The sequence below is a fragment of the Salmo salar genome, chromosome ssa22, assembly GCF_905237065.1.
Source record: "Salmo salar chromosome ssa22, Ssal_v3.1, whole genome shotgun sequence".
NCBI lineage: Eukaryota > Metazoa > Chordata > Actinopteri > Salmoniformes > Salmonidae > Salmo > Salmo salar.
In genome coordinates, this window is record NC_059463.1 from 44132390 (window position 1) to 44151076 (window position 18687).

The following is an 18687-nucleotide window of genomic DNA, read 5'->3' on the forward strand; positions in this document are numbered from 1 at the left end:
CTTACCTTCCTTCTTTGATGTTCATTACTGATCATCACTAACTGATCAACACACGATTGGGCTGGTGAAAAACAGCAGGCTGTTAACCATGATTTCACTTATCTAATCCTGAACAAATCAGTGATTGCCTCAAGGAAAAGGAGGGAGGAAAGCATTTATAAGGTATTTGAACTTGGCCTAGGCCTAATTTGGCTTAGTATTTGGCTGAAGGGCAAGGTCACTGCCTTGCTAAAGCTCTTAACTAGGTTTCAACAAGGTTTTTGTCAAGTGTGTCAACACCACTGTCCTCCCACTGGACATAGATTAAGTAATATTGTCAGAGTGAACAACAGTAATCGTCTCCAAGTAGTGTAGTATTGCAAAATAAAGTTTGTCTGAATACTATAGGAGTATACTATTAACATAGTACAGTATTTCACTAGTAAGAATTTAGTATGCAGTTTGACTAGTAAGACCACAACCTCTGTCACACTTACTCTCTGTCTCTCTGTCTGACTGTCTTTATCTCCCAGCCATCTCTCTGTAACATGTACAATTATTCTGAGCCGGCTTGACTGGTTGGTTCGCTCTGAAACTTAAAGATACAGTACTTTTCAGGGCATGACACACTCACACACATTGTTGAGAATAAGAAATACATTCTGCTAGCCAGTATGGGTGGAGAGGGTGTAGGCTTCTTGCCCTGTGGCTCACCACCACTGAAAGGGCACTGTTTAACATACTCCACCTTGTTTCTGCATTTCTCAAACCTGCAATGTTTGTAACTAACTATCACTGCTTCAGTCACAATGTGTACATTCCATATACAAAACACAGTGGGAAATGGGATCCACCTGGTTATGTAATATTATGAGAAACGGCAGTATAGAAGTCCTTAGACAAACTGTTTTGATCAAATTATATGGCACACACACACACACCAGTGTTTCCCCTATATTAATTTAGCAGCGGTGGCCCACCGCTAGTGAATATACGTAGAATCATTGGTCATTTTATCAATGGAACAGGATTGCTACATGTGATGTTTCTCTTGTCATGGAGAATGTGTTTGAGGAAATGGTACTGCATCTTCATTATTTTCTCCAGACATTTGAGCAGCATGGAATGTTGTTTTGTTTTGCTCTGAGTCATTTCAAGCCAGGATTATGCATTATGGTGTCAATGATTCTGACAATGATCAAGTCTGTGTTTTCTGCTATGAGTGACAAACTGTTAATTGTGGGGGTTTTTTTTCTCTCTCCAGTCGCAGCCTAGACAGTACTCACCCACTTCAGTGGCACAGGTTGCTGTGAATCCAGCACAATTTGAGGTAACGTCAACATACACATACACACCTCTTCCTTTGCTCAGTCCATAACCTGCAGTCACCTTTTCTTTGGGATAGGTCTTAGTCCAATCTGGCTTCTAGTCTATTTGACCCCTTCTTTGGGTGATATTTGGTACTGTTAATGTCTTTCCTGTTTCAACAGAGTAGTGTTGCTCAGTGTGGCCTAATCAGGCAAAGGATTGGTCACACCCAAATCTGCAGGGAGTGGAACTAGTGATGCACCGATATTACATTTTTGGCCGATACCAATATCCAATATTTTCCTTGCCAAAAACGATACTGATAACAGATATTACATTTTTTTGTGGCCTTTTAAGCTTTCTAGTACAGTTAAATAGTTAACACACACACATGGACACACAATTGGCACAATTGGCCCAGCATCGTCCGGGTTTGGTCGAGGTAGGCCGTCATTGTAAATAAGAATTTGTTCTTAACTGACTTGCATAGTTAAATAAAGGTTACACACACCACACTGACCAAAAAGTTATTTTGTTGGCATTTACGTATGTCCCCATTACCAGTAAAACATAATCAAAACCGATTTATTTCACTTACTTGCTGTGCTGTTTTGTTTATTTGTTTAGTCGTTTCATTCTCAACCAGGATTTCTATGGACACCGTTTGGGTCTTTGCTATAGAATGCAGTTTGGGTCTTTGCATGTCAAATAACACTTTGATTTCTTTATTTTGCCTTTATTTAACTAGGAAAGTCAGTTAAGAACAAATTCTTAATTACAATGACGGCCTAGGAACAGTGGGTTTAACTGCCTTGTTCAGGGGCAGTACGACAGATTTTTACCTTGTCAGCTTTGGGATTCGATCTAGCAACCTTTCGGTTACTGGCCCAACGCTCTAACCACTAGGCAAGTAACACTATTTCACGTGTCAAATTAGCTTGTTGACCAATCAGGACCTGAATATGACTGCACGTCACATAATAATTTAACTCGTTCATACATTTTTTACGTAGTTATTACACATTGATTACACTATCACTCGTATTTCATATGTCTCAACGATTCATCGATATGTATGCAATGATGCTGGTAAAGTTGTCTCGTGCACCTACAGGGCTGGTCATTAAAAAAAAAGATAGCTAGCTGTACGACAAAAACACCAACAGGGTTACACATAAACATACAGTCAATAACACAAAAGAAAAGAAAAATTGAAAAATCGATGTACGGTGTGTGCAAATGTATAAGAGTAGGGAGGTAGGCAATAAATAGGCCGTAGAGGCGCAAATAATTACAATTTAGTATTGATACTAGAGTGATAGATGTGCAAGTAGAGATACTGGGGTGCAAAAGAGCAAGAGGGTAAGTAATAATATGGTGATGAGGTAATCGGGTGTGCTGGTTACAGATTGGCTGTGTACATGTACAGTGATCGGTAAGCTGCTCTGACAGCTGATGCTTAAAGTTAGAGAGGGAGATATAAGACTCCAGCTTCAGAGATTTTTGCAATTCGTTCCAGTCATTGGCAGCAGAGAACTGGAAGGAAAGGCGGCCAAAGGAGATGTTGGCTTTGGGGATGACCAGTGCAATATACCTGCTGGAGCGTGTGCTACGGGTGGGTGTTGCTATGGTGAACAGTTTGCTGAGATAAGGCGGGGCTTTAGGAAGTCAATTCTAGATTTAATTTTGGATTGAAGATGCTTAATGTTAGTCTGGAAGGAGAGTTTACAGTCTAACCAGACACCTAGGTATTTGTAGTTGTCCACATATTCTGGTCAGAACCGTCCAGAATAGTGATGCTAGTCGGGCGGGAGGGTGCGGGCAGCAATCGGTTGAAGAGCATGCACGTAGTTTTACTAGCATTTTAAAAGCAGTTGGAGGTCACTGAAGGAGTGTTGTATTGCATTGAAGCTCATTTGGAGGTTTGTTAGCACAGTGTCCAAAGAAGGGCCAGATGTATACAGAATGGTGTCGTCTGCGTAGAGGTGGACCAGAGAATCACCAGCAGCAAGGCATGTCGTGAAGCTAATAGCAGTGACGCTATTACTGTGTAACTTCAGTAGGGCAACATCTGAAAAATAGCGCACTTGGTAGTGTGTACCGGTGTTCGACCAGTCGGTAAAAGCCAACATCACCCACGACAGAGAACGGCTGATTGTCAAGGGCAATGAATTCCATTATCTTGGCTTCAATGGATTTCGCCTTTGAGTTGTCTCGCTGAAATGTTCTTACTTTTTCAAATGATTGCTCGACTTGTTGACTGCTCGATCCACACAGCAGACATTGTGGGCTAGTTTAGGAATGCTGTGTTGCACGTGTAGCGCAAAATTTTACATGGCGTCATTACGTCATGTACCTACGTTATATAGGTATGCACGTCAGCTTTGACGTCGGTGTTGCACGTCGGCGTTAAGCTAGACATCAGCCGATACCGATGTTGGCATGTTTAGCTAATATTGTCCAATTCCGATATGTTCACTGATATATCGTGCATCCCTAAGTGGAATAATGGTTTAAGAATTAAATGTTTTATATTCTATACGTTCTATGTTCTTTATGTTCTACACCTTCTATACGTTCTATACGTTCTATAGGTTCAGGAGGCTTGGTAATGTGCCTATAGGCTTGGTATTGTTATGTGCTTGGTTTTATTGAGGGAAAACATGCAGCACTTCCTTGGCTCTATAAAATGTGTTGACCTCCAGACATAGGTTGTTAAGAAATGGGTTGTTAAGAAAAAAATGACATACTGTACAAATCACGAGGTTAATTGCTTTCTTAGTTCTATTATTAGGTCCAGCTTAGATTGACTGTTGTGCGTGTCTATCTGATCCCAACTTCTGTCCGTGCAAAAGCTCCACTCTAAACACTGTAGAACTCTCTGCTAGTTGGTCTTGCTCCAGAAAATAGAAAGATTAAGGACAGAGAACGCCTCTAGTCGGCACACATTCAACTGCACCTTCTTTAACTGGTCTCCAGCCCAATATTTATAATAATAATAATAATAGTGATAATAACAATAATAATATTTATAGGGTCTTAACAGATTGGAGAAACTGTTCTTTTGGTTGAATGTTTTTGTTGTTGTGGTAATTGGGTGGGCTGTGGGAGGACTGAACATATTCTTATAAATGGGTTTTAATCAAAGTGCAACCAACATTTCAACATGGGTTTAGGTGTTCGTTGTGTCGTTGACCACTCAGGACAAAGGGATTGCAGAACTGGTTTCCCCAGAGAAGTTGTCAGTTGCCTGAATCTCTTCCCTGAATTTATTCCAAAAGTCCTCTCTTCTATGCCCAGACAATGCCATGGTGACGGCACAGGGCAGAGATGCCAACCTGTGGTGGCGTATTCATGTGTCGCTCAACTACCCTTTTGGACCTTTTCCATGACAACGCAATATAAAATGTCACTTATTCTGGTTTCTGCCTCTGCGTGTAACCCAGGGAGAGGCTTTGGTTGAACGTGCAAAGCTATTTTTCAAAACAGACAGCTTCAGTGTGGTATGTTATGTCAACATAGTCACATTTAACCATGATAGTTATGTCACCTAAGCTGAAATACAGTATTGAGTGTATGGGATAATGCTGATTGAATAGGGTGTTTTAAGGTTATTTGAGTCGAAGACCATACCCCTAGACTAGAACTTTTATAATTACCCCTTTATAAGAACTTGACCTTGAGGTGCCCTCCTTCTGGTTAAAATTCCTTTGGCATGTGAAGCAGTGAAGCAGTTTGCAGTGAAGGTGTTTGCTACACAGGAGAGCTACACAGGTTTCACTTGTATCATACACAGGCATGCACTGCATACCTATCTACAGATGTAGGATCTTAATTTGATCACCCTGTTGCAGGTTAACTTTCCTGCAATGCAGAACATTTAAGACTTAGTGTATTTGAGGTTTAAAAAGGGTTCTGAAGTTTGTAATTTCTACTTTTACATTTCCGACTTGGTTTTCCCTAACATTTTTCGTATCAACCCCTCCAAAAATGTATTGGAATCCACATTATAATTAAAATGTCCTGTTGCCGCAGGATTATTATCCTGCTGTAGCAAACTGGCTCAAATTAAGATCCTACATCTGTACGCACACGATTATGTATAGTACCGTATGCATCTGTACAGACTTGATGATCAGTCGTTTGTTGTTCGATCACTAGGCACAGAATGAAATAAGGAAGCAATTGGATAAGGCAAGCTGAAAGTAATCAAATGTGACCGAGCCAATCACAATCTTTGTTGCATTACAGAGTGCATCTGCCGCCTCCACCATGGCTACAAAGCCAGGGGCGGTGTCCGTGACAATGGGTGGTGCCACAGCAAGTGGTGCCACAGCGGGAGGAAGTCCTACTACAGCAGGGACAACACAAAGAGGAACGGCCAAAGTGGCGATGCCAGAGGTAGACTGACTTAGCTGGGTCTTTGGAGATTCCTGTGGGACAACCTTGGCATATTCTGATGTTCTTAACCCCCTTCCCTCATTAACATGGGTGTAGTGTACTCTGTTACATGGAATCTCTCTTATCCCTCTCTTCTCTTCATGCTCACTTTCATCCTCTGAAACACTTCATTCACAAAGTCTACAGCTGCTTGGGTTCTCTACCATTGACTTCTTCTCAGCTTTACCTATGGTGCATTCAGATATGCTTACTTCAACCTTCACCATGACCCCAAAGAGCTTATTGATTGATTGTGCTATTTTACATGCTGGAGAATGGGATTAGGGCTCTTCACTGTCCATTGGAATGGTGCATAAGTGTGTTGTTGGCTCGCTTTCTCAACCACATTTCCATATGTTCTGCGCCTGCTTCTTGGTTTGTAGACGGCACTCGTCTCTCCAGCTGGTGCTACTATTATTGACATACCAACACCTGGGACCAAAGGCAGTCCTAAAGACACCCCAAAGGTAACTCAAAACACCCCTCCCCTAAATATAGTTCATGGTTTCATCCTCTGAATCTTGTTGTGTATGTGACTTCTGAATCACTAACACACAGAGGCTGCTGCCTAGATACAGACTTGAATCATTGGCCACTTTAATAAATGGATCACTAGTCACTTTAAATAATGGTACTTTATTAATGTTTACATATCTTACATTACTCATCTTATATGTATATACTGTATTTTATACCATCTATTGCATCTTGCCTATGCCGCTCGGTCATCACTCATCCATATATTTATATGTATATATTCTTATTTCATCCCTTTAGATTTGTGTGCATTAGGTAGTTGTTGTGGAATTGTTAGATTACTTGTTAGATATTACTGCACGGTCGGAACTAGAAGCACAAGCATTTCGCTACACTCTATTAACATTTGCTAACCATGTGTATGTGACCAATAAGATTTGATTTGATTTGAATGGCTGCTGGGTTTTAAGTTACGGGTAGATGTTGCCCGTATACACATATCTAGGATCAGCTTACTCTCCTCACATGCGTAATTTAACCATCACTGCCGGGGGCGAGGGGAAAAATCTGGTGGGAAGTGAGCTGGCAAACTGAGGCGTGTGTGGCAGCTCCCCGCACCTCTCCAAAACCTGTCAAAGCAATCCAAATCAAATACAATTTTATTTGTTGCATGCGCCGAATACAATGGGTGTACCGTGAAATTCTTACTTACGAGCCCTTTCCAAACAATGCAGAGTAAGAAAATGTGCTAAAGAAAAAAGGAAATTGTAGCACAATAAGATAACAATAACGAGGCTATATACAGGGAGTACTGGTACCAAGTTAATGGGCTGGGTTACGAGGTAGTTGAGGTGATTGATGTAATATGTACATGTAGGTAGGGGTAAAAATGACTAGGCAATCAGGAAAGATAAACAGAATCGCAACAGCGTGTGTGAAGATTGTGAAAGTGTGTCTGTGTGAGTGGGTGTGTGTGGCATCAATATACAGTGCCAGTCAAAAGTTTGGACACACCTACTCATTCAAGGATTTTTCTTTATTTTTACTATGTTCTACATTGTAGAATAATAGTGAAGACATCAAAACTATGAAATAACACATGGAGTCATGTAGTAACCAAAACATTATTAAACAAACCAAAAATATATTTGATATTTTAGATTATTCAAAGTCGCCACCCTTTGCCTTGTTGACAGCTTTGGACACACTTGGCATTCTCTCAAACAGCTTCACCTGGAATGCTTTTCCAACAGTCTTGGAGGAGTTCCCACATATGCTGAGCAATTGTTGGCTGCCTTTCCTTCACTCTGTGGTCCAACTCATCCCAAACCATCTCAATTGGATTGAGGTTGGGTGATTTGTGGAGGCCAGGTCATCTGATGCAGCACTCCATCACTCTCCTTCTTGGTCAAATAGCCCTTACACAGCCTGGAGGTGTGTTGGGTCATTGTCCTGTTGAAAAACAAATGATAGTCCCACTAAGCGCAAACCAGATGGGATAGCATATTGCCGCAGAATGCTGTAGTAGCCATACTGGTTAAGTGTATGGCAAAGCACCCCCCACACCATCACACCACCTCCTCCATGCTTCACGGTGGGAACTACACATGCGGAGATCATCTGTTCACCTACTCTGCGTTTCACAAAGACACGGCGGTTGGATCCAAAAATCTCAAATTTGGACTCATCAGACCAAAAGACAGATTTCCACTGGTCTAATGTCCATTGCTCGTGCTTCTTGCCCAAACAAGTCTTCTTATTATTGGTGTCCTTTAGTAGTGGTTTCTTTGCAGCAACTTGAGACTTCCTTAATATTAGAGATTGCACACCAGCTGTTGTTAACCACCCCCGAGCTTACCCGGCGCTGCTGTTCTGTCCTGCCGATGTATAGAAAAACCAGCCAGATTTATATTATCCATGTCCTTGTTCAGCCATGACTCGGTGAAACGTAGGATATTACAGTTCTTCAGATCACATTGATAGGATAGTCTCGAACAGAGCTCATCCAGTTTATTCTCCAGTGATTGCTTGTTCGCCAATAGAACGGATGGTAGAAGCGGTTTATCCAGTTGCCGACGTAGTCTCGTCAAGTATCCCGCACGCCGGCCTCTATAATGCCACCTCTTCCGAGTGTCGGGGATTTGGGCTTGGTCTGGGATGAGCAGTATCTCCTTTGCCTCCTATTAATTGAAGTAGAAAGCCTCATCCAAATCGAGGTTAGTGATCGCTGTTTTGATGTTCAGAAGCTCTTTCGGTAATTGGAAACGATAGTGGAAACATGTACAAAAAAAAGAAAGATAAGCTCAAAAAATTTCTAAATCGCAGAATTGGTCAGGAGCCTGTAAAACGGCTGCTATTCCCTCCAGCACCATTCTTTTGAGGAAAAAAAACTGTATTTGTATGTATGTGTGTCTTTTGGAGGGGTAGGGTTAAAACCAGAAGTCAAATTTCGATTAGACCTTGTGTACAATTGACCAATAAAGTAATCTTAGGAGAAGGAAATGCAAAACTGATCCTAGATCAGGGTCCAGGGCCAACTTGACCCTACTTTACATTTTTACAACCCCTGCACCTCACCCTCACTGGACCCCTTTCACCTTTACATAATAGAATTTAAGGAATGTGTAACAACGGTTAATGTAAGTAATAACACCGGTAAAAAAAAATGTTTTTCATGTAATGAAGCCGGTTAATGTAATAACTTTCTGGATAACGTTTTTTTAATCTAATAAATTATTAGGTTATACGGTGGTTATTACACTGTCAGGTGAGTCAACTTTTTTTAATGAATAACTTAACTTCAATAATCATGTAATAACATACCAAAATCAATGTTTTGATTGTCTTCCCTTAATTCGATGCACAAACCACCAACCACCGGCAATTACAAACACCGACAAACTCATGCACATCATACAGTCACCCTCACAAGCACACATTGAAATGTGCCCACACCACATAGACGTATAGACACACACTACAGTGTGGGACATTTTTTTTTTTTTTTACTTGTTCTATGTGATATACTGAACGTGAAGTTATTACATTAATCAGTGTTATTACGTTAACCGTTGTTCCAGTGTTGAATTCTGTTGAATACATTGAGTTTTAACTCATCCTTGATTGTAGCCGGCACCCATGCACCCGGCCAAAGCTACACCTCCTACCACTGGAGGTGGCATTATTGTAGTGGAGGCAGTACCTCCATGGAAAGCTGAAGTACCAACGCTTCAAGAGTCTCTGAAACAGACAGCCAAGGTAGATGGCAGACAGTCGAGGAGTGTGGGGCCTCTCTCTTTGGATCTTTATTCTTTACCCGACCTGGCTCTCTTTCGCTCACTTCCCCATTCAACACACTCTTCCTGGGTCATTTTTCCATGTGTTATGTCTTCCTCATCTCTCCTGTGATCTTGAGGTTTTAGTCATTCTTCCACCCCTTTAGATGGTATTCTATCTTCCTATTCTCTCTGCCGATATATTTCAAAACATATCTCTGCTTTGGACTTCCTTACTTCTGGCCTAGAGGTGTCGGTGTGTCTAAGTGGGAAGTGGACAGACACTCTTAAGCTTACTCTTAAGAGCCTTCCCAGCATGCCCACACTTGTGGTACGCTCAACACGTCAAGACAAACCATTTCTGTCACATCTGTTGTCACCACAGAAAAGCCACAATATATTTCCACTTTTTCTTCTGGTAGCTTCACACCATATATAGTATTGCTTCTGGGTTTGTTTACCTGGTTTAGGTTGACAGGATTTGTTTACCTGGTTTAGGTTGATGGGCTTTGTTTACCTTCCTATTAGTCTACTAAACTGTGACAACAAATTCTGGTCAGGTACTTCTCTTCTCACTGCGCCTTTCCTTTCCATTACCAATGACTGACAAGCTGCTAACAATCATCCTATCACTCCAGTAAACTGTGACTGTAAGATTATGCCCAGCACTCTGAACTCTTCTCTGCACCTCGTCTAATGGCTTGAACCATATGCGTTTATAGAGTGTGCCCACCACATCAAGCAAAGTTGACATGGCTAAAAAGGATCCTGCTAAGTTGGTTACGGCTGTTGCTGCACCAGCTGCCGCGGCTGGAGCTGCCTCTCTGAAGGGGCCACAGACTAAGGTAGACTCCAGTTTACTTTGGTGTATTAACCACACTACAGTACAAGGCTCTTGAGGGTGGGGCTATCCCTGGGGTTAGGGGGCTATCATTGATCACTTGTTTGTTTCCTTGTCATTCTTTCACTGTTTTCACACAATGTAACCAAGATCATGAATTAACACAGTGACATAGTAACAGGGACTTGGAAACAGTGAAGGATGTCTACTGAACCATTTTACATTTTAGCCATTTAGCAGACGCTCTTATCCAGAGCGACTTAAAGGAGCAATTAGAATAAAGTGCCTTGCTCAAGGGCACATAGACAGATGTTTCACCTAGTCGGCTCAGGGATTCGAATCAGCAACATTTTGTTACTGGCTCAACATTATTAACCGCTAGGCTACCTGCCATCTGCTTTAACAATCTGCAATTGTATTTGACTACAGGAGAATAAAGAAGAAACCTGCATTCTGCTCTGATGAAGGCCTTGAGGCCGATGCGTAAAAGCTTAATAAAGAGCAGTGATACTATGAAGAGCAGTGTGCGAGTTTCTTCTTTTTTCTCATGTTATTCAGTTGTTACAATGCACCTGCAACAAAGATAGCTCAGATGTGCAAGTGCCTTTTGAAATTTGACTACATGAGAAAGAGGGTGCTCTTGTTCCTGCGTGAGTACTACCTATGTGGGTTTGGTTGAATTGAGCCCACAGCCATCCAGAAGCTCAGTTGGGTATAGGAGCTGAGCAGTATCACAGATAGTAGCCTAGTGTTGTATTCACTGACCTCTCCTGCTCTGGGTTACAGGTACAGGTGGAAGTAGTTCCCCCAGGAGCTAAGGCAGCCAAAGAGGTAAATCATCCATATATCTTGTCTCTATGTGGGATTGATATTGCACTAAAATGATTGGCATGGAGTTGCATTGCTCGTGTTTGAGTTTTGTTGCATCATGTGTAGGAGCTTGCTGTGGACCCGTTCGATGCCCTGGCTGATTCCTTACCCTCATCAGAGTCTTTCGCACCTGCAGCCCATGTATACACCGGGCCAGAGGTGATAGAGGTACAGAACCTTCACAGAGTGTGTGTGTGCACAGTGCAAGTTAGATTGGGTTGTATGTGTGCACCCGGTCACCATGTAAAACAGTGTGTTGTTGTATATGTCACACAGCATGGACTGACCTCAAAGAAGGGAGTGATATGTGGGGGGGACGACTGCCCACTGCCCCCAGGATACCGATCTGAAGACATGGTCAGTCTTTAAATCACCCTCCTCCTCCAGTGTTCTTCCTCATCATCATCACTTCTGCATCTTAATCCAACCCTCAGCCTTCTGCTGTTAGAGAGCTTTGAGTTTGCATGTATCTTTAGCATTGTACTGCAGTACTCCCTTTGACATGACACATTTGACTGGAACCCCTTGGTTATCAGGTTTTCCAACAGAGAGATACGCCCCATCCAGAAACAACCCCTAGACCCTGTCCTATCCCCTGGACACTTGTGTTAATCTGAGAGGAATGGATAGGTGTTAGCAATATGGACACATTTTCACCAAGCTGATCAGATGACAAGATGGAGTTACTACCATATCTATCCTTTTCTTTCAGATTTATATGATGGACTAGGGTTTGTTTCTGGACTAGGCCAAAAAAGCCTGTATATAGTTACCAGTCTTTTAACATTCTTTTGCCATTCTTTTGTCATAACATGATCAGATTTTATTTAAATCTAGGCTTATTCAATAAAAAGATGTAATTAATGAGCTTTTATTATATTGAATTACAATGTTAAATTACATTTTCATAGGCCCCAGTTGCAGATGTCAAGCCAAAAGATGTCCCGGTAAGTCATTGTATTTACTGCTAGGGAATACACTGTATGCTGGGGAGAAATATTGAGATATTGACTTTCTCCTCTCAATCTTTCACACATACCCACATACTAATGCATGTGCGCGCACACACACACACACACACACACACACACACACACTAAAGGAACTAAACAAACCATAGACCATCCCATGGTCTCTTCTGACAGTTTTGGGTACCTCTACAGTGTGGAATGTTGATTTGCACTGTGGGGTGTTGGCTCTGCAAACAACATTTGACCCACCTCATCCAGCTGGCTCTAGTTCTGCTAAACCCATCCTTTATAAACACACCCACACACTAACAACAGATAAATAGTCAACACACAATCACTCATTACTCCACACCTATTCACCTATACACACTTGCACACATATTCTCCCTCTGGGCCACACCTTGTTTTGTACTGCAGTTCTCTGTGTAGTATACCTCTGCTTCTAAGAGCTTGTTAGGACAGGAGGCAAAGTCTTTTACCCCTGAGGCATGTTGTCAAAAGTGAGTTGTCTAAAGTTGCACATTTGGTTATAAAGCGTGTTTTTATTACATTTACATTTGAATCCGCTTCAGGGATTCTAACCAGCAACCTTTAAGTTACTGGCCCAATGCTCTTAACCACTAGGCTTCCTGCCAAATCTGATGTTTTGTAAAGAGATTCTGCTCGGAGTCCTTTGCGGAGTGCTTTGTTGTGATTTACATTCTAGGAAATGTGATTGCTGGGTGTGTCGATTCTTTTGCTCCTGGTCTCCTTTAAATGGTTGGAGTTATTTTGACACGCCCTCTAGTGGTGTATTTGAAGACAAAACTGTTACTGTAATGCTTTGTGTATAACTGAGGTTATTTGTTTGCTTGTTTGTTTACTTGTATCAGAAACCCATGAGCACAGATGAGGCTCTGGACTCCCTGTCCTTTGGGTTCACAACCTCTATGGCTCCCATCCCTCAGAAACAGGAGAAGGTGAGACTTTACACTATTAACAGGTTATAATCACTTATAAATCAATTTGAGCCCTGTTCCCTAAAACATGCATAACATTACAGAATGATTATTAGTCCTATGGTCTTTTGGGTGAGACTGAGGTCCTGACCAATGATACTGTAAATAAGAAGTGAGGTGTCATTATAACCCAATGATATTTAATCTGTTGACAGAAAGTGGAAGACTTGGGTGCCATTGATGCCTTGTCTGCTGGCTTCTCAAACTTTGCTCCACCTCCACCCGCTCCCATCAAGGTAAACAAAGACTGATACTATTTTTCTTCATCCCTTCATCGTAAAACTGTCATTAGCATGAGATGGTAAACTGTTATGAGAACCAATGTCAAGTTGTGTCAACTGACATAACACAGTCATAATGACACAGCACAATGTAGGCTACCTTGTTGGACAGCTAACTTCCTAGCCACCTACTGCTTATCATGTCATGACATATTTATGATGCTTACAAGATGACCATGTCATATCATTTTGACAGTGTCAGCTGTAATAGTTTGTCACAACTGTGATGTAATTTTAATGTTCTGTAAAGACAGCTTTCTAGTGAAGGCTTCAAATGAACGTTCCCCTGTTCCTCTTAACTAGAACCTAAGAAACAGTATTTAACAAACCAAATAACCTCTCTTTTCTTCCAGAAAGCTGAAGAGTTTAAGTCTGCGCCTGTGACCAAGTCTCCTGCTCCCCCCATTGACAAGAAAGCTAAGGTGGAAAAGGTAAATAACACCAAAGAAAGCAGGTCCTACATGACTACATAACATAAGCCATGCATAAAACAAAATAAACAGTGACAAACGCTTCTGTCCAGTGTTAAACTGGGATGTCCAATGTTGCAGCTGACGCTGTGCTACTGTTGTGTTGAGTACTTTGTCATCAAAAAAGCTATATCCATGCAAATAGACAACAAACTCTTCAACTATTCTATGTTATATTTATGTCGGGTTGTGAAGCTGTTATCTATTGACTTGTGTTTGTGTTTCAGTTTGCTGATGACTTCTCTCTGATGTCAGGATTGGACTCCCCACTGGACACCAAGCCCAAGACAGCTGAGGTTTGTCATTTGAGGACTACAGTTTCTAGGTTGATGGGATTTGTTTACCTTCCAATTACTCTACTAAACTGTGACAACAAATTCTGGTCAGGTACTTCTCTTCTCACTGCGCCTTTCCTTTCCATTACCAATGACAGACAAGCTGCTAACAATCATCCTATCACTCCAGTAAACTGTGACTGTAAGATTATGCCCAGCACTCTGAACTCTTCTCTGCACCTCATCTAATGGCTTGAACCATATGTGTTTATAGAGTGTTCCCACCACATCAAGCAAAGTTGACATGGCTAAAAAGGATCATGCTAAGTTGGTTACGGCTGTTGCTGCACCAGCTGCGGCGGCTGGAGATGCTTCTCTGAAGGGGCCACAGACTAAGGTAGACTCCAGTTTACTTTGGTGTATTAACCACACTACAGTACAAGGCTCTTGAGGGTGGGGCTATCCCTGGGGTTAGGGGGCTATCATTGATCGCTTGTTTGTGTCATCGTCATTCTTTCGCTGTTTTCACACAATGTATCCAAGATCATGAATTAACAGAGTGGCACAGTAACACAGACTCACAGTGCATTGGACGCAGTGAAGGATGTCTACTGTACCATTTTACATTTTACCATTTTAAATTTGTATGTAAATAAGGTATTTCGGTTTTATTTTTTAGAAGTTTGCAAAAAAAACAAACCTGTTTTCACTTTGTCATTATGGGGTAATGTGTGTAGATTGATAAGGGGGGGGGGGGAATTATGTAATCCATTTTAGAATAAGGCTGTAACGTAACAAACTGTGGAAGAAGGGAAGGGGTCTGAATACTTTCCGAATGCACTGTATATAGTGTATAAGCCTTCCACAACCATAAGACCAACTAATAATTGAATTATTTATCAAAATAGTTTAACCTGATTTTTTGGCTATAATTACTGATCTGGCTTTCAAGTCTGTCTGTGAAAATGCCCTTTTTTTGTTACAAATGTAACTAGAACCAAGCATAATGCACATTCACTAATAATGACTAACTTCTTGTAGTAGGCATTAGGCTATATAAAATTAGCACAGGGCTCAATAGCTAATCTTTAGCTAATCTTTTATATTTCAAGTTTAGCCAGATTGGATATATTTGCTAGGTAACAAGGTTGAACAGTTGAATTGGTATGAACACACCCTTTTGTCTGTCTCCAACTTTTTTTTTAAAGCATGTTAGCCTGTCCACTTTGTTCAGATGTTGAATTCAAGTGGTCTACCGTATTTCTAAGAATGAGAACGAATTACCAATTCCGTATATAATAGTTTTTATGCTTATTGCACATTTATCAAACACTGACGAGACAGCGAGTACAACAGAATTTGGCTAAAATGCTGCTAGCGGTACCCAATGCGCGAGCTCAATCAATTTCTTTCATACTCTAGTTTTAGTTGTGTCGGCTCTGCGCGCAATTTGAGTAGTTGAGACCTAAAAAGGATATCATTAGAAAAGTTGACTTATCCCATATTACAGTAAAATAATGTTTCAATGTGTTTTGGTGTCCATATGACCGATTCTGTTGCACCAAAACTAAAATGCAAATAGCGAGTTGAAACCACTTGTCAGAGAGAAAGATGTGATCTCTCAACTTTGTTGGCGTGAGGGCAGGTGTGTAAATCAGAGGGAGAGGTGAAGCGAAAGGTTTCACTTGCGCTAAAATCTTATCAAAATAAGCCCAATCAATGCGTTTCTATGGGTTTATTTTGGACCTAAGCTTGTTAGGGCGGAGACGTGCATCTCTTAATTGTATATAGACATTTGTGTAAATGGGGAGCTGCACACCGCACAGAAGGAGAGAAAGAGACGAGACCAAAAATACAACACGAGAACAAGCGGAAGTTAACGCTCATAAGAACGATAAATAACAACCTCGATTCTTGTGGGACAGGCATTTGGAATATCACGCAAGAACATCAATTGGAATGAATTCAATATATCGCCCAGCCCTAATGTGAGATGTCATTATAACCCGATAATATTTCATCTGTTGACAGAAAGTTGAGGATTTGGCTGCCATTGATGCCTCGTCTGCTGGCTTTTCCAACTTTGCTCCACCTCCACCCGCTCCCATCAAGGTAAAGAAAGACTGATAATATTGTTCTTCAACCCTTCATCGTAGAACTGTCATTAGCATGAGATGGTAAACTGTTATGAGAACCAATGTCAACTGACATAGCACAGTCATAATGACACAGTACAATGTAGCCTAGCTTGTTGGACAGCTAACTTGCTAGCCACCTACTGCTTATCATGTCATGACATATTTATGATGCTTACAAGATGACCATGTCATATCATTTTGACAGTGTCAGCTGTAATAGTTTGTCACAACTGTGATGTAATTTTAATGTTCTGTAAAGACAGCTTTCTAGTGAAGGCTTCAAATGAACGTTCCCCTGTTCCTCTTAACTAGAACCTAATAAACAGTATTTAACAAACCAAATAACCTCTCTTTTCTTCCAGAAAGCTGAAGAGTTTAAGTCTGCGCCTGTGACCAAGTCTCCTGCTCCCCCCATTGACAAGAAAGCTAAGGTGGAAAAGGTAAATAACACCAAAGAAAGCAGGTCCTACATGACTACATAACATAAGCCATGCATAAAACAAAATAAACAGTGACAAACGCTTCTGTCCAGTGTTAAACTGGGATGTCCAATGTTGCAGCTGACGCTGTGCTACTGTTGTGTTGAGTACTTTGTCATCAAAAAAGCTATATCCATGCAAATAGACAACAAACTCTTCAACTATTCTATGTTATATTTATGTCGGGTTGTGAAGCTGTTATCTATTGACTTGTGTTTGTGTTTCAGTTGGCTGATGACTTCTCTCTGATGTCAGGATTGGACTCCCCACTGGACACCAAGCCCAAGACAGCTGAGGTTTGTCATTTGAGGACTACAGTTTCTAGGTTGATGGGATTTGTTTACCTGGTTTAGGTTGACGGGATTTGTTTACCTGGTTTAGGTTGACGGGGTTTGTTTACCTGGTTTAGGTTGACGGGGTTTGTTTACCTGGTTTAGGTTGACGGGGTTTGTTTACCTGGTTTAGGTTGACGGGGTTTGTTTACCTGGTTTAGGTTGATGGGGTTTGTTTACCTGGTTTAGGTTGACGTGGTTTGTTTACCTGGTTTAGGTTGACGTGGTTTGTTTACCTGGTTTAGGTTGACGGGGTTTGTTTACCTGGTTTAGGTTGACGGGGTTTGTTTACCTGGTTTAGGTTGACGGGGTTTGTTTACCTGGTTTAGGTTGACTGGGTTTGTTTACCTGGTTTAGGTTGACGGGGTTTGTTTACCTGGTTTAGGTTGACGGGGCTTGTTTACCTGGTTTAGGTTGACGGGGTTTGTTTACCTGGTTTATGTTGACGGGGTTTGTTTACCTGGTTTAGGTTGACGGGGTTTGTTTACCTGGTTTAGGTTGACGGGGTTTGTTTACCTGGTTTAGGTTGACGGGGTTTGTTTACCTGGTTTAGGTTGACGGGGTTTGTTTACCTTCCAATTACTCTACTAAACTATGACATCAAATTCTGGTCAGGTACTTCTCTTCTCACTGCGCCTTTCCTTTCCATTACCAATGACTGACAGGCTGCTAACAATCATCCTATCACTCCAGTAAACTGTGACTGTAAGATTATGCCCAGCACTCTGAACTCTTCTCTGCACCTCGTCTAATGGCTTGAACCATATATGTTTAAAGAGTGTGCCCACCACATCAAGCAAAGTTGACATGGCTAAAAAGGATCCTGCTAAGTTGGTTACGGCTGTTGCTGCACCAGCTGCCGCAGCTGGAGATGCTTCTCTGAAGGGGCCACAGACTAAGGTAGACTCCAGTTTACTTTGGTGTATTAACCACACTACAGTACAAGGCTTTTGAGGGTGGGGCTATCCCTGGAGTTTGTGGGGCTATCATTGATCACTTGTTTGTCATTGTCATTCTTTCGCTGTTTTCACACAATGTTAATTCATGATCTTGGATACAGAGTGGCACAGTAACAAAGACTCACAGTGCATTGGACGCAGTGAAGGATGTGTACTGTACCATTTTACATTTTAGCCATTTAGCAGACGCTCTTATCCAGAGCGACTTACAAGAGCAAATAGAGTTAAGTACCTCGCTCAAGGGCACATTGACAGATTGTTCACCTAGTCGGCTCATGGATTCGAATCAGCAACCTTTCGGTTACTGTACGGCTACCTGCCACCTGCTTTACCATTCTGTAATTTTATTTGACTACATGAGAAAGAGGATGCTCTTGTTCCTGCATGAGTACTACCTATGTGGGTTTGGTTGAATTGAGCCCACAGCCATCCAGAAGCTCAGTTGGGTATAGGAGCTGAGCAGTATCACAGATAGTAGCCTAGTGTTGTATTCACTGACCTCTCCTGCTCTGGGTTACAGGTACAGGTGGAAGTAGTTCCCCCAGGAGCTAAGGCAGCCAAAGAGGTAAATCATCTCTCGCTTTTATCTCTATT

General features: G+C 41.6%; 1 protein-coding gene across 37 annotated transcripts in view; it reads left to right on the forward strand.

Annotated features, from left to right (window-relative positions):
• cast (calpastatin) overlaps positions 1 to 18687 on the forward strand; it is a 71251-nt gene that overhangs the window by 37541 nt on the left and 15023 nt on the right. For 14 of the 37 annotated variants that reach the window (XR_006761273.1, XM_045705020.1, XM_045705028.1 and 11 more), the window contains 19 exons: positions 1244 to 1309; positions 5539 to 5688; positions 6111 to 6194; positions 9334 to 9462; positions 10202 to 10324; positions 11107 to 11151; positions 11257 to 11358; positions 11467 to 11547; positions 12102 to 12137; positions 13034 to 13120; positions 13315 to 13395; positions 13794 to 13871; positions 14138 to 14206; positions 14460 to 14582; positions 16217 to 16297; positions 16686 to 16763; positions 17030 to 17098; positions 17912 to 18034; positions 18614 to 18658. Coding sequence is in view for 36 of the 37 variants with exons in the window: in XM_045705020.1 (XP_045560976.1) it covers positions 1244 to 1309; positions 5539 to 5688; positions 6111 to 6194; positions 9334 to 9462; positions 10202 to 10324; positions 11107 to 11151; positions 11257 to 11358; positions 11467 to 11547; positions 12102 to 12137; positions 13034 to 13120; positions 13315 to 13395; positions 13794 to 13871; positions 14138 to 14206; positions 14460 to 14582; positions 16217 to 16297; positions 16686 to 16763; positions 17030 to 17098; positions 17912 to 18034; positions 18614 to 18658 (1650 nt within the window). In the remaining variant the exon portion in view is untranslated. The remainder of the gene's footprint in view (positions 1 to 1243; positions 1310 to 5538; positions 5689 to 6110; positions 6195 to 9333; positions 9463 to 10201; positions 10325 to 11106; positions 11152 to 11256; positions 11359 to 11466; positions 11548 to 12101; positions 12138 to 13033; positions 13121 to 13314; positions 13396 to 13793; positions 13872 to 14137; positions 14207 to 14459; positions 14583 to 16216; positions 16298 to 16685; positions 16764 to 17029; positions 17099 to 17911; positions 18035 to 18613; positions 18659 to 18687) is intronic. The other 23 variants (XM_014167485.2, XM_045705036.1, XM_045705038.1 and 20 more) reach the window with 13 other exon arrangements.